Source organism: Gymnoscopelus braueri (assembly GCF_963280865.1).
Source record: "Gymnoscopelus braueri genome assembly, chromosome: 15".
Taxonomy (NCBI): Eukaryota; Metazoa; Chordata; class Actinopteri; order Myctophiformes; family Myctophidae; genus Gymnoscopelus; species Gymnoscopelus braueri.
This window is the reverse complement of record NC_137620.1, coordinates 15018150-15035498: the sequence shown is the minus strand read 5'-3', so window position 1 is coordinate 15035498 and position 17349 is coordinate 15018150. Positions and strand designations below refer to the sequence as shown.

The window sequence follows — 17349 nt, the reverse complement described above, 5'->3', positions numbered from 1 at the left end:
TCCTATTACACTTAGAATTGAGAATGAAGCACCTCTGGTATTTTTGTGTGATTTTTATAATTGCTATGAGTGTATCATATATTTGTATTATTAAAGTTACTCGTAAATCGAGGAGTGTTGACGAAAATGTTTCTCACCGCCTAAATCTAAATGCTTGGTATAATTACGCGAATCAAATTGCTAAGACTAATGGTGACAAGGAGTGTTATGTTTGCACACACATACCTACATCTGCATCACATCCTACGTTAAATGCTGTACCGTTGACTGGTCGTGAATGTGATTGCCTCGAATCCAAAATCGCTGGTGAGCCTTGGGAGAAAATGACTTTGAAGTACATGTACCAGAATGGAACCAACAGCAGCTATTTGCCGTGTAAACCGTACCATCAGTTTAAATACGACCTAAATAGCACACTGTTGAGTCCTTATGTCACTCTGAAACCTAACGTAGTGTTCCCTACTTGTTATGTTCGCGCTGGCTCTGTGAATTTGGGTCAGATCAACGAACACAACTGTAAAAAGACATTAATGCTGACTCCCCCATGTTTGAGTAGGACCACTAAGTACGGAGTTTGTGAAGAATTCAATCTCACTGGTATCCCGTGTCCATGGAAAAATGTAGACAAAGAAGGCAATATTACAGCCCACCGGTGTAGATTTGTTAGTAATGCTTTTATGGTAGCAAAAAATGGCACATATCCGCTAGATAATGTGTTCTGGATGTGTGGAATGAAGGCGCTTTTAAGACTTCCTCCCGATTGGGCGGGGGTGTGCGCCCCCATTAGAATAAGAGACCACACGTTTATTATCTCTGCTAAGACACATCCAATTGCTGCCATCACACACCGTGTCTCTCGTTCAATAGGTGATGCACATGACCCCATCTGGGGTTCCAATGTTCCTGACGAGATGAAACTTTGGTCCACCGCCAATAAGGTTGGTTTGTCTCTCTTTCCCCATCTTGGAGTGGGAAAGCTTATGTTACGTGTAGAGACAATTAACTATAGACTTAGCCTGTTCCTCAATGCTACAATGACAATTGAAGAGGCCCAAAACCGTGAGTTGAGTCAGCTTCGTTTAATGGCCCTCCAGAATAGATGGACTCTTGACCTCTTGACCGCTGCGAGTGGGGGGGTCTGCGTTCTTATAAACACGACCTGTTGTGTTTATATTTCAGATGACATTAATTCCAAGAATGTTAGTGACGCAATGCAAAACCTTCGTGACCTCCAAAAAGCTATCAAAGGTGACTATCACCCTGCTCTAGAACAGGGGTGGCTGACGTGGCTATTTGGGGGGGGGTGGGTCCAAAGTCTGTGTAAAATCGGAACAATACTGCTTTGTGTTCTGTTGTTAATATGCGTGGTATCTGTCTGTGTAAGACCATGTATCAAAGCATTAGTGAACCGTATGGTCAATGAAAAGGTCGTTCAGACATATGCGGCGTTGTCTCAGACTGATGACGATATGTGTCCCAAGAGCTCCACTCCACACGAGAGTGTGTATTCCCTTCGAGCCCTATTTGAGAGTGACATAGAAAGTTAGTCCCAAGGCCACTGGAAGCGAAGAGGCAAATGGTTGAGTTGTTGGTTTGATTAATAAAAATCCTGGTATGATATCCATTTTGAAAATGTGAAAGCAAGAAAAATGTGATTGATGTTTTTAGGAGTATTAATTAAATGAACAAAAGCAGGGAATGACAGGATCGGTTTACAGCATTTAGATGCAGCTATAAATATATATATAATGTGTATATAAGTTCTTTCTTTGATTGTATTCATTTAATTGAATATCCTGCAATGTATTAATTAAATGTGTTAGTTAGTAAGTTTCCACTCCTCTGTCTCCTCCCACTCCACCCTTTCCAAATAAAGTGCTTGGGCAGAGGGGAAGTGCGCCATTGTAATCTGGGATCTTGTGAAGTGATTTACATGGTCGTTACAATCCTCGTCGAGTAAAAATAGATCTTCTGTGTCACGTGTATTTCTTCATCTCTGTGTGATTAACAGCAAGGGGGTTTAAGATTTACGATCATAAACCTATCAGTTGCGAATTTGGGTGTTTTTGAAACTATGCCTGATGTCGCAAAACCTTACAAAAACCATGCCTAAATCTAACCTTAATCCCAACCCTAACCTACAAAACTATGCCCAACCCTATTAAATTATTCACAATACATGTTAGGTAAGGGGGAAAATTGTGTTGAGAGTGGGATTCGATCTCATGACGTCACTGTAACTCTAATGCATATTGAAATCATGCGTCTGGTCAGCTTAAGGTTCGATTAATGAATCCAACAGTTTTTATTCCAATGGAATAGATAACAGAAATCCTGCAGGTCAGTACAGAACTGCTGGCAGGGATGTAACATTAATAGCTTGGAACGGTTTCAGCTGGAAGACGGCATCCAAAGTCAGTGACAGATAACATCATCCAAGTTTTAAATGCCAGCTTAAATCACAGACTGACAGGATGACTATTATGTGAAACCCCATTACTTTTTCCCATGGCACTGGCCAGCATGTCCTGAGAATATTCATGTGAAATTAACAACAAGCCTGCCCCAATTGTAAGAAATGGTTTCTGTTGCGTGTGACGTCAGACCAAAGCTTGGTCAGCCTATATAAGATAAGTATGTAGTGCGAAGACACACCTTCAACCCGTGGAAACTCACTCGGCCCGGACTCGGACGGCAGACCTACATCACCATGACACACGTCGTCAACGGCGCCTCAGCTGCGGAGGACTCCTTGGAAGATGCTCTTGACCCAATACCTGGCTCCTGTCGGATGGATCTACATTCAGCCATTAAGGAGACCCAGTGTGCGCTCGATCTGGTCCTCAATGACAAGTTCTCAGAAGCTCTGGACCTGCTTAAACCGTTGTGGAGAGACAGTATGTACCATGCGTTGGGGTACAGCACTATCATGGCGATAATGGCTCACATGTCTTTTGATCATAGAGAAATCCAGATTGCCATGACGACCCTCAATGATGCTTTACACACATGTCAGAGGTTCAGAAAGAAAAACTCCATATTTGGTTCTCTGTTCAGTCTTGTTTTCAAACAACTCAACCCGCAGGAAGAGGAGATGCATGCAGATATCTGCTATGCTGAGTGTTTGCTGCTAAAAGCTTTGCTGACATTTCAGGATGAAAACATGATCAGTTTGATCAAAGGAGGACTTCAGATCAGAACAAGCTATTGGATCTTCAAGGACAGTCAGAACGTGATGAATTCCACTGAAGATATAGCCAGCAGCTCTGATTTGTTCAGACAGTTTGAGGGTGGAGTCAAGTTTGGCATTGGCTCCTTCAACCTAATGCTATCTCTCCTTCCTCAGAGAATATTGAGGTTGTTGGAGTTCATTGGATTCTCAGGAAACAGGGACTATGGTCTGTCTCAGCTCAGAGAGGTAGCATCTAGCTGCACTCTTCGGTCGGTAATGTGCACTCTGACACTGCTCTCCTATCACACATATACTAACTTTATACTGGGAACAGGAGAAGTTGATCTAGTGGAAGCTGAAGCTTTACTAGAGCCGTGGCAACAGAAATACCCTAACGGCTCCATTTTCGTCTTCTACTCGGCTCGCATCGCAACACTCAAAGGAAACTTTGAGAAGGCCTTGTCCGGGTATGAGGAGTGTATTGGTTCCCAGCAGGAATGGAGACAGATCCATCATCTGTGTTACTGGGAGTTGATGTGGTGTCATTCCTACCAGCAGAATTGGATGCAGGCCTACCAGTATGCTGACCTTCTGTGTAAGGAGAGCAACTTGTCCAAGAATGTATATGTGTACCTGAAAGCAGCGATTCTCAGTATGATGTCAGAAGATGAAGTAGTGGAAACTGGAGAGAACCTGGTGGAGCTGTTCAGGCAGGTAGAGGGATTGAAACAGTGTGTGGTAGGCAAGTCTATATCTGCAGAGAAGTTTGCCATCAGGAAATCTAGAAGATACATCGCAACCAACCCTGTTAGACTTGTCATACCTGCACTGGAGATGATGTATATGTGGAATGGTTTCGAGATAACTGGGAAGAGAGCAGATTGTACCGAAGCTCTCCTCATCACTGTAGAGAAAGCAGAGGAAATGCTGCGCAGCGACCCCAACCCATCAGAGTTCCACGCGGATGACAGTAGTTTGGTCCAGATGTTGAAGGGTCTTTGTCTCAAACACCTGGACAGACTCCCGCAGGCCGAGCTGTGTTTCACACAAGTACTGTCCAGTGAGCATCGAATCAGGTACGATCATTACCTGGTTCCCTTTACTCTGTTTGAGTTGGGTTTACTCTGCAAACAGCAGGGAGACATCACCAAGGCTACTGCCTATATAGAGAAAGCCAAGAGGAAATATAAACATTACTCCATGGAAGATAAGCTCCATTTCAGAATCCATGCTACGCTCAAAAGCCTCAGCGGGTCACCGGCCAGCACACCATCACCTTCACCGTAATTAAAGCTGACAATTGGGTACTCCTGATTGGATGAAATTGGCAACCCACCTGAAAATATATTTTCTGTTTATAAAAGAGCTGGAGAGACGGGGAGACCCCTGTTACTGAACAAACACTCTAGTGACAATTACTATCAGAATATAAAGCTTCTCTTTTTCTTTTCAAAATATTTTTCTTGTTTTTTTTTAAAGACAAAGCCCAGGGGCGAGTACCGAGTATACTGTACATAGCATTTTCTTCAAACATGGTATCACAAAAAGGACAGACAAAATGTATATATACACATTCCCCTATCCCACCCTCAATCCCCGGGACAGATAGAAATAAGAGGAAAACAAAAGGCCCGAAAAATAATCAGAGCAGATAGAATAGAACAGATATGTTGTAAAGCTTTAACTTCTTACCAAAAAACATTTTGTTTTCAATGTAAAGACACTGAGGATCTCTGGTGGACAGGCATGGGAACACAGGAGGCACAGGCGCAGCCATCTCTGAGATATTAATTCATAAAAAAATTAAATGGCTTCAGATTTTCTTTTCACGTATATGCCAATCATGGTAGCCCTGTCGCCAGAAGAAGGTGGAATAATGATGATAATGACAGTGATAATGATGATGATGATGATGATGATGATGATGATGATGATGCTTACAAGGTGAGTGTGTAGAACAAGCTGTGGATGCCAGGAATGTGAACAAAGAAGTAGGGTGGGGTGAGTGAGATCGCAAAACTTAGAGGAAAGTAGAGAGGAAATTAAAGTATGAAGCTTGGGGAAAACTGTCCGATGAATATAATTTTTATACTGTATATTAGTGTCACTATACTGGAATTTCTAACTTGATATCTTACAAAATATAGATTTTCGATACCACAGGGAAAAATTGCCACAGCATTGGGGGAATTTTATATTATATATATACACATATATATATATATTTTTTATTTATTCAATTAAAGGCTGTGAGTGTGTTGTTAACTATATATTACACATCGATTCTCCTCGTCTTATTTCTGAAATTGAAGTTAATTGTACTGTGTGTGCGTGTGCGTGTGTGTGTGTGCGTGCGCGTGTGCGTGCGTGTGTGGGTGGTGTGCACAACAGGAAGGGTTTTTTACTTTTTTAAACCCTTCTGTTGTGCACACTACCCCCCCCCCCCCCCACACACACACACACACACAGTACAATCTACAAGCTCAAGTCGTGAGCTTGTAGATCAGCCATTAGTTATTAGCGAAGTATATATTAATTTAGGCTGAAGCGGTTAATATGTTTTGTAATAATAATGAAAATCCACAACGTAACTTTGTGGTGGAGTAAAAGTACAATATTTGTCTCTGAAATGTAATGGAGTAGAAGTAAAAGTAATTGAAAATTGTAAATACTCCTTTGAAGTAAAAACACCTCAAAAGTGTACTTAAGTACAGTACTGGAGTAAATGTACAAAGTTACTTAGTTACACCACTGCTTTAGATGTTGACAATAGCCTATGTTATTGACAACATAACCTGGATATCAATGGCTCTTTTGCTCTGCAGGGCTTGTCTTGATATGTAAATAATTGTTGGTTCCTTCCCGTACTGTATTGGTTAATGTGGTATTTAAAGAGTCAAATGATCTCCCTGTAACTGACCATGTGCATGGCTTGTATTCACAGACACCTTTAGGGTGTGGGGGACTGTGGCAATGTTGTTTTTTATGTAAACCAACTAAATAAAACAAAAGCTACTTTGTTGGTTTTGAAAAATAGAGCTTTTTTGTTCAATAAATAATAAATAATAAGAGGAATCAAGATAGGAAGGACTTGATTGATTGGTACAATATATACTGTATATATACTGTAACAAGACCAGGAGACCTGGTTCTGCCAGACCCAGAATAAGTACTTTATAAGATCAGAGCACTACGTCACCGGACTTCACATGACGTGTCAGCCTGTGTCTATGCCCATGTATGGACGAAAGGGGGACAGACTTTTTTGGCTGGGGCCGGAGGACAAAGTGACCATGCCCATGTATGGACGAAACAGGTACAAAGCCTCATGTAAGCCCGACCCCTTGGGTCTGGCAAACATAGACATACTGTAGAACTGAAGCTTGACATTAAGTTGGTGCTCAACTAGCTGGTGCTCTGAGCACATGCTCCATTTAAACTTTAAATGGAGCATTAACCATCCATTAAAGGGTTTGAATCTGACTCCTGGTGTAATGTGTCCCCCATCTCTGCCATCGGTTTCCTGCCTGGTACACTACTATCTAAAAAGAAATCATCAAAATCATAATTATTTTCCCCAAATCGTTCATTCAGCTATATTGTCCATATAACTTCTGAAAAGGAGAGTACATATTTTCACAGTGAAGTATAAAGCCAAATAAGTCCAAATCTATTTCATTCACATTTCTAAAAGCCAGCGTTCCAACACATCCAGGTTTCTACAGGTATGTGGTGTGTGGTGATATGGGTGCATTTAGATCCACAAACAGCCACTGTGTGTTGAATGGAAGCAATTTGAATAGGAATTTGCATAGCATGACAAAATCATTTGACTGTACCAATAATAATTTGACTGTACCTCAAGGGCACTAAAATCAAAACTACAGACGTCTCAAAAAAAAATAATGCTCATTATGCTGCTAGGGTGAGATGGCTCAGGGTAGAGGACAGAGTACATCAACTTGCAAATATTTACAATACGAAAAATGTATTTACTAATATGTAAACAAATAAATATAAATACATAACAATAAATATGATATGCATGCAGCCTGTGCTTTGTTGTGTACAGAGTAATTAAAACACATATTACCTTTTAATGGTAATCCTGCAAGATCATGCTGGTGGACCAGCATCATTAATTAGGTCTTGCTGGTGGACCATCATTATTAAAGCGGCACTATGTAACTTTCCTCTTCTACCCCGGATTTGAACCCGGTTTCCTGCGCAAGTGCTGAAATGTTTTGCCATTGAGCTAAGCCTGCCTGCTTGCCCAGGGTATGAATTGAATCTTGAGACCTTCAGGTCAACAGTGTTTCAGATCCTGTGTCTAGGTGAGACATGACCTTGGACACAATCTATAGAAGAGCAGGGAGACAAAATACAACCACTCCAAATTGTATAAGTTATATTGTATTTACATAATATACCATACAGATTGTATAAGTTATATTGTATTAATATACTGTACATACAGATTGGACAACATTTTTAATAAAAGTTACATAGTGCTCCTTTAATAATGATGTGGACCAGCTTCACTCCAACCTACTTACTTACTTGTACTTTATTGGTTAAGTTATACTTAAAAATTGTCCTCTGCGTTTGATTCAACCTAACTTGAGTTGCAGAGGAGCATCTGCAACTCTACAAAGGACTATAACTCTATGACTAGAGCAGTGGTTCTCAACCTGTGGGTCGAGACCCCCAGGGCGGTCCCCACATGATTTTGGAGGGGGGGTCCCCAGATGACAGTAAAGTGACCATTTAAGGACTTTCAAGACCTTTTTAATACCTAATAGAAAAAGAAAGAAAAGGAAAAAAGACAATTACTGCTTCAAAAGTAATCAACAAACTATACAATGGTCAAACATTGGCCAGATTGTCAAATAATATAAGAGTTCATAAGAGAACTTCAGATTTACAAGCTCACAACGGCGTTGTGAGTCGGGTCCCCAGTTCAAATATGATTATTTTGGGGGGTCACAGTTGAGAACCACTGGTCTAGAGTCATGACAGGAGTAGGGCTAATAATATGCATGTCTTTTGGTGTGGAAGAAAATGTACAAATAATAACCCACTAATGGGGTTGTGTACTTTGTCCATCACTGACCTTACATGATGTGACCCTTCACAGAAACATGGGAATAGTGTCGGCGATTGCTAAAATGTTAACATTTCATGTAAATCAAATAAATAAATAGAACATAGAGACCTTTTATGAATTGTACAATCTAAATAATGATAGATTGGGACAGGGAGGGTGAAGGGAAAATGAGAATGCAGGGTGGAGAGAGAGAAGGGAGAGGTATATGAAAATGAGATGTTTACAATGTTTAGATATTTAAATATTAAGATTAAGATGTAAATATGTGTCATATACTAGACAACCATGACATCACCGAAGAAACCTTTGAGAAGAAATGGGATCACTCATGCAGGAGGACTGGATTTGAACGCCAGGTAGGAGACATTTTGATTGATTAATTGACGTTTTTATTGACAGAAATGCATAGGCTTACTATACATTGTGTGTGTGTGTGTGTGTGTGTGTGTGTGTGTGTGTGTGTGTGTGTGTGTGTGTGTGTGTGTGTGTGTGTGTGTGTGTGTGTGTGTGTGTGTGACAAACAGGCAGCACCTCTCCTTTGCGGTATCAAAGGATCATGATGTGGAAGATTTTGGAGATCTCGCTGACTTGTACGTTTTTGCTAGGTAAGTACCAGAAGTGGAAAGTAACTGAGTACTACATGTACTCAAGTACTGTACTTAAGGAAAATGGTTGTGTATTTTTTACTTTACTGGAGTATTTCCAGTTTTCAATACTTTTACTTCTACTCAAGGCAAATATTGTACTTTTCACTCCACTACAATTATTTGAAAACTGTAGTGACTTTGTAGATTTGTCTTATTACAAAACATACATTCAGCACTATCTATACTTTGGCTATTTGAAAATAGCTGATCTACAAGCTCACAACAAAGCGTAGCAAAGCGACGCGTTGTGAGCTTGTAGATCAGCTTTTTAGACATTCTGCATAAAGAGTACTTTTACTTTTAGTCCTATATTTATATATAATATATAAAAAGTATATTTTGTTGCCAATACTTTTGTACTTTTACTCCTGTCAATTTTGAATACAGGACTTTTTACTTGTAACAGATGCATTTCTACATTGCAAGTAGAACCATATTCTGTGGCCAATTAGCCACAGAGTACAGTGAAGCATCTAATGTACATCTGTGTGTAGAATTGGACCCATATTCTGTGGTCAAAAAGCCACATAGTATGATGAAGCATATAACATTGTATTTAGTGAAACTTGACATGTTTCCTTCTGCTCTCTGTTCATGGACAGTCTCTTGCTTAGATCTTTTTGAATTATACACTGCTTCATTTTCTTCTCTTTTTTTTACGTGCCCTTTGTTTTGCATTGCGATATTTTTTTATTAAATCGATTTAAATTGTCACCAGTTTGAATCGATTTTAATCGATTTACGATAAATCGTTACATGCCTAGTTGGGACGATATGGAAATTACTTGTCACGTTTATTGTGGCAAAAATTATTGCGATTAACAATGTTATCGCGATAATCAAAATATGCTTAAAACTTAAAATGCCACTTTGGTTAACCACTTGAACCCCCAGCATCCCTATTCTTGGGGGAACGTTTGCCAGAAATAGCCGATCTACAAGCCGGTTGTGGGCTTGTAGATCGTATTGTGAGTGTTTTTTTATCACGATAAATGATAATAACGATTATCGTCCCATCCCCAGCTGCAGGAGAACCCGACAGTGTTGCTGGTGATGACTGTGTTCGTCTCAGTGGAGGTCTCTGGTTCCCCACCACATGTACAAATACAATGCCCTTCGTCTGCTATGGTGGTGAGTGACTGGCGTTTTATTATTCTCTATTAAGGCTGCAATCTTTTATGAATACAACATTATTTTAATCAATCTGTAGAGCAGGGGTCTTCAATGTTTTTCTGGCTGGGGACCCCTTAGCTGAGAGAGAGAGAAGAAGCAGGGACCCCCGCTACGTATTGGATTCACGCTAAATGTGTATTTTCAGACATTTAACCACTTAAACCTTCAATACTTTGCAAACTTGACCTCTTGGCTCTGTACTTGGCCTTCTCTTTTTTCCCTCTGCACCAAACCATTTAGCCGAAAATAGCCGATCTACAAGCTCACAACGCCTTGCTGGGGTGGGATAATCCTGGGGTGGGATATTAAAGTTATGGATTGCAGCTGTAAGATGAAATCAATGATCATAATTTATGTTACATTTAAAGCGATAGTTCACCCCCAAAATGACTTTTGTTCTATCGATTAGTCACCCCATGGAGACTTGAATTTGTGGATATTTTTTTGTTTTTGTCGCATTCCTAAACCAATAATTTGATGACCGGCAGCGGTTCCGGTAGGAGACACAAAGAGTCTCCTTTGTATCTCCTACCGGAACCGCTGCCTACCGGTCCGCTGGTCACCAAATTATTGGCTTAGGAATGCGACAAAAACAAAGAATATCGATGAATTCAAGTCTCCATGTGGTGACTCATTTTTTGGGTGAACTATCCCTTTAATTTCTACAGTCACAATACATTATAGAGCAACTTAAATGTACTCTGTCCCCGAGGCATTAATACTGCCTGTTTTTTCTTTTGGAAGTTCTCAAAGTATGTTCTTGTTCACATTTCACACAAACATACATTTTATTTGACAGGCATGGTAGAGGGCGAAGCTCTTTACCTCCTGATAAATTCCTCCAAGACGTGGCTGGATGCTCAGCTCTACTGCAGGGACAGTTACACAGACCTGGCCAGTGTGAGGAACCAGGCGGAGAACCAGAAGATCCAGACACTCACCGACGGAACTGCTGTCTGGATCGGCCTGTTCAGAGACGAATGGAAATGGTCTGATGGGAGCGACTCCTCATTCAGACACTGGTGGGCGGGGTGGCCAAAGACAGCCTCCACCTACAACTGTATAGCAGTAGATTGTAAACTTGGCGCGAACCAAAACAAATTGTTCAACTATCCCTGTACGGACCGTTATCCCTTCATCTGTTATAGCGGTGAGATGCCATTCACAATTACTGTTACAAGTGTCCGGTGTTGGAAAAAGCACTCACATTTTTTTATTGAGTAAAAGTACCAATACTGCAATGTAGAAATACTCTGTTACAAGTAAAAGTCTGGAATTCAAAATGTACTCGAGTAAAAGTACCAAAGTATTGGTATCAAAATGTACTTAAAGTACCAAAAGTAGAAAGTACTCATTATGCAGAATGTCCCGTTTCACAAGTTTTCAAATGCATAAAAATCTTTTGAAAATAGCAGATCTACAAGCTCACGATGCGTTGTATTACTCCCTTCAGCCAAAAACGAGTCAGTTTAGTTCTTTCTCACTGGTGGATTTATTGAGCACTCTTACGGCACAAGTCATCCAACAGTGAGAAAGAACTAAACTGACTCGTTTTTGGCTGAAGGGCGTAATAGTCGAACTTACTGGCTGCTGCACGTAACCAAAGGGAATAAGTTCCTTGAATGCCCATGAATTTCACCAGAAGAACAGCGACGCACACACTGTTGGTCTCGTGTCATGCTGCCAACAAACACCAAACCACCGGATGTGTAACCACCTAATCATTCAATTTGAGAGGAACCATATATAGTGTTCCGGCGTACGTGAAACAATTGGGACTTCCGTCACAATGTGATCTCAAAACCCACCAAGTTCAATTGGGCAAATAAACAGCAATAAAGAAACCAAAATGAAATATAATAAAACAAAATAATTACAAAAATAATGTTATAGCTGCAGTTACACGTTGCATCATGACGCATTGTGAGCTTGTAGATCGGCTATTTTCAAATGGCCGAAATGTATATAGGGCTGAAGTGGTTAATGTATGTTTTGTAATAATAATCTACAAACTAACTAGTAACTAAAGTTTTCAAATAATTGTAGTGGAGTAAAAGTACAATGTTTGCCTTTGAGATGTAGTGCTGAAAATTGGAAGTACTCCAGTAAAGTAAAAACTCCTCAAAATTGTACTTAAGTACAGTACTTGAGTAAATGTACTTAGTTACTTTACACCACTGCAAGTATCTTCACCAGGCCGGACCGGCGAAGGCCGGACACTATGTTTTCGTTCCTGTCCGTCCATGTGTCCGTCCGTGTGTCTGTGTGTCTGTGAACAGCTAATCTCCAGCACTGTTGGACAGATCGGCATGCACACTTCCAGTAGGCCAAGGAAGAACCTCTGCCCCACATTTTTCAAATCAGCCTCATGGTGGCGCTGTAACAGCCCGCTTCATGTTTTGGCATATAACTCTTGAACCGTGGGTCGTAAACGTTTTTTTTTATCCCTGGATTCCTTGGATCATGACGCAACTCCCCAAATAGGCCATGTCCATTTCCGCCTGACAAGATTTTCTGCCATTTTTCCTTTTCTTCAAAACACACTTTTCTAGTACTCCTACAGATTTAGTCCAAAACTCACACAAATCAGTATGATGAAGATGTACTGTATTTGTCAGATTTTTTGGAATCTATTCCGATTGGCTACGATTGTCTTTCAAAGTTTGCGGGAGGGGCCCGTTTCATCATGAAGTCATGAACCCATCCGATTGCTGTGAAACTTAACATGCACACTCCCTACTGCCTGGGAGTGTGCATGTAAACAGCCCAGGTATAACAGCCCTGGGTAGGTAACCCGGCCTGGTGAACTTTTTCTTATAATTAATTCCTCTACAATCTACACTGTAGAGGAATCATTCAGAATGTTCCCAGAAAGAGTTTTGGCTTTTTTTCTTGTATGAGTTTCACATACATTTTCAGTATGAGTTTGACATGAGTTGACAAATTATTTAACCCAAAAAGCCACATAGTAATAGTATGATGAAGCATAGAAACATATTGTATTACATTTTGGTGAAACTTACCTTGTTTCCCTCTGCTCTCTGTTCTTGGACAGTCTCTTGCTTAGATCTTTTTGAATCCAATACTTTCAGTTTCGTTGAAACTGTGTTATTTTGTTTGTTTTTTAAACTGTTGTTACTTTTCAAATAGTGTAGGCAAAAGTATTTTGCTTAGGTTATTATTATTTTATTTTTTTCAATTTGTCCGATGTTTTCAGTTTAGTTAAACCAATGTTTGAAACTGTGTTACTACGTTTTCTTTTTAAAAAACCTTTTCAAAAAGGGTAGACAAAATAAGCCTCGGCTTCAGCCTACACCTTTTCGGTGCCACTAGCATTAGTGGACTTAACTGTATATGTATATCTGCTCTTTTAAATGGACCGAGAAAAAAAATAGTTTTTTTTTTACTACTACTACTACTAACAAAACATTGTTGTATTTGATATCCCCCACTCCCTTTACATATTACAGGTCTCACCTCGAGTGCTTTGCATGTGTACCACCATATTCATGAAAGAAAGACCTGGTCTGAAGCTCAGAGCTACTGTAGAGATAACTACACTGACCTGGTCACTATAAACAGCATGGAGGAACATAAAACAATCATGAACTCATCAAACGTCGCGTTCTGGTACTGGACTGGGGGACTGAGAGGAGACACCGTGGAGTGGCACTGGTCTCTGGCAGATCCTGGTTTCTATGGACCAGGTCAGACCGCTTACAGGAACTGGGCTGGAGGTAGGGTTGGGACTAGACATGTAACTATTCACTCAACTCACAATACGATTCGAATCACGATACTAGGTTCACGATACGATTTTTCAAAACATTTTAAACACAAAATTATTTGCAAATGACATACAAATGTCATTTGTCAATGTCAATGTCATACAAATCCTAAACGTTTTCTTTTTCTTTTTTTTTGTTTTACTTATGTTGCTATAATCAGTGCTTCTCAAACCCTTTCATGTCAAGGACCACCCAAAATGATATGTATTTGGCCGCGGACCCCCCCCCCATCTGAAAATATATTGTTTTGAGTTAAAAATGTTCGATTAAAAAATGTATATATTCAAAAATGTGCACACATTTTCACGATTTTTCAAAAATAGCAGATCTACAAGCTCTCTACTATTTTTGAATAGTCAAAGAAATCCAAAAATTACACAGATACTTTCCCGCTCTTAATGGGTTAATATTCATATTTCAACTGAGAAGATTAATTTTTTGCAGTCAAATCCCTGTCACCAGAGTTCCCCGTCGTCCCCAGAGAGACGAGGCAGGTGTTGAAACTGAAGGTGACCCCAGACGACCCCACGGTGAACCTGAATGATCCTGCTGTGATGGAGGCCGTCTTGAAGCAGGTTAGTGTCACTAGACCAGTGGTTCTCAACCTGTGGGTCGGGACCCCGAGGGGGTCCCCACATGTTTTTTTGGGGGGTCCCCAGATGACAGTGAAGTAACAATTTAAGGACTTTTAAGACCCTGTTAATACCTTAGAAAAAAATACTGCATCAAACATTGTCAAATTGTCAAATTATATAAAAAAATAGGCAAAGATTGTGAAAAAAGCCGATCTACAAGCGTTGCAGGCGTTGTGAGCTTGTAGATCTGCTATTTTCACAATATTTATCTGTGAAACCGAGTCAAACTAAATGTAATGCCTCAACTCCTACAATTCCAAGTGCTTGTCAGGGTGGGGGGTCCCCAGTTCAAATATGATTATTTTGGGGGGTCACGGCCTGAAAAGGTTGAAAACTAGACTAGACTAGTCTGACTAGCACAAGACTATAGGTTCAAGTCTAAGTCCAACATCACATCTGGACCCGAGAAGTAATGTCTGTTGAGGAGAATAACAAGGTACCAGAGAGGACTAATGTCTGTTGAGGACAATAACAAGGTACCACTACTTCAATAACCTGAAAGACACACACAGGTACAACACCAGAGGGAGCGCCACTGATCTCGTTCAACCCAGATTCGGCACAAACATGGGGTTAAATTCGCTCTGCTGCTATGCCACCAAAATGTGGAATGCCCACAGACTTCAAAAAGTGTGACTCCTTACCCTCCTTCAAAACGGCCATAAAAGAGCACCTATCTGCAATTTGTAACTGGTCTTAGAAAAGTCATCTTAGCTTAACACCAGAAATGACCCCCCCCAACTGTTTACTGTACATATACGTTTATTGCTACTAGTGTTGATGATATCTTGTATATTATTGCATATTATTGTTTGTATGTCTTTAAATGTGTAGATGAATTGAATACACAGGACCACGATGGAAACATGCCCCTAGGGCTTTTTACGTTATCCTTTTAGCATCATTGTAAAATCTTACCAGTGTACTATTTGCAAAAAAACTGTTAATAAAGTATTCAATCAATCAATCCAGAGGGGTAATGTCTGCTGAGCAGAATCAAATTACCATAGGGGTAATTTCTGAGGATAATAACAAGTCTTTTTCTCTCAGATGGAAGAGAAGCTGAAGCAGAGAGGGGTGAGTGGAGACGTCAAGCTGACATGGAAGAAGCAGCCTGATGGAACAGTCTTCCAGGAGGAGAAAGGGGAGAAGAGGGATAAGACGGAGCTCTGAAGCACACACACACACACACACACACACACACACACACACACACACACACACACACACACACACACACACACACACACACACACACACACACACACACACACACACACACACACACACACACACAATGTAGCCTTATATAATTTGTATGTAGTTTGTTATGCAAATGACCCCCCCAATGCACGCACGCACACACACACACACACACACACACACACACACACACACACACACACACACACACACACACACACACACACACACACACACACACACACACACACACACACACACACACACACACACACACACACACACACACACACATTTATTTATGTATGCCTTATAGTTTGCAGTGATGTTACACACAGTTCCCCTAGCACTGAGTGAAAAGCTTGATTTATTCTCATGTCTTTTGCTGAATGAAAGCTGTATTGTACAAATTAAAATAAAACAATAAATAAAGATACAACATCTTGTACTTTGAGAATAAAATATCTTGACAAGACGAAGAAAAACTGTTTATAGGGGTTTTCAACTGGTGGTTCGTGGACCACTGGTAGTCCGTGAAGGTATTGCATGTGGTCCCTGACCAATGACCATGCATTTAGTAATGTAGGAAAGTGAAGATTTGTATATTTATTTACTTTTTTATCGACCACTAGTTGAGAAACGGTGCACTAAATTACCTGGTGACGTAGAATGACGCGTCAATGTTGTCAATTACTGGAAAGTCGGACGTCAAGAACTTCCACAGAAAAGGGAGTTAGAATCTCAAGGGACCACAAGTTGAGAAACGGTGCACTAAATTACCTGGTGACGTAGAATGACGCGTCAATGTTGTCAATTACTGGAAAGTCGGACGTCAAGAACTTCCACAGAAAAGGGAGTTAGAATCTCAAGGGACCACAAGTTGAGAAACGGTGCACTAAATTACCTGGTGACGTAGAATGGCGCGTCAATGTTGTCAATTACTGGAAAGTCGGACGTTAAGAACCACAGAAAAGATAGAATTTCAAGGGAAAGTGTGCCCACTGCCCATATAATATAATCAATTGCATATGTCTGCTCGCGACGCTCATACATGAGTTAGTTAACATGAGTTTAATATGGAAGGTTAAGAGAACGGAGATCAGTGAATCTCAATCTTCTTTTAGCTCTGGACCACATCTCTTAAGGGCACACTCCCTGAATGCCACAGCAGAACCTCTGCCCCACATTTTTCAGATCAGCCTGTCATAGCGCCACCATGAGGCCAACTTTTGCACAAAAAGAAAAATGATATTACTCCTACAGATTTTGTCCAAAAAACACGCAAATCGGTACACAGTATCTCCATAGCCATGTGATCAACACGGATCTGTCCTATTTTCCATATTCCATCCTGATTGGCTAAGATTGGCTTCCAAAGTTTGCAGGATGGTTCATTTTGAACAAAATGCCTCAAATCATGAACGCAGCATGCCATTTCCGAGAAATTTTCCACGTAGATTCCCACTTGGCCCAGGAAGAAATGCCACTTGAAAACTTTCAAATCAGCCTCATGGTGGCGCTATAACAGGCCGATTCACAGTTTTAGCTATAACTGCACCGATCTGCGTGAAACTTTGCACGTACACTCCCTAGAGGCCAAGGAAAAACCTTTGCCCTGCATTTT

General features: G+C 40.5%; 1 protein-coding gene across 1 annotated transcript; it reads left to right on the top strand.

The window, feature by feature from the left end:
• Window positions 1–2710: 2710 nt before the first annotated feature.
• On the top strand, window positions 2711–4459 carry LOC308101382 (tetratricopeptide repeat protein 39B-like; the record flags this gene model as incomplete). The annotated part of the gene is made up of 1 exon (XM_080450804.1): window positions 2711–4459. One exon carries the CDS (start codon window positions 2711–2713, stop codon window positions 4457–4459), a length of 1749 nt encoding a protein of 582 aa, XP_080306930.1.
• Between the last annotated feature and the right edge of the window lie 12890 nt (window positions 4460–17349).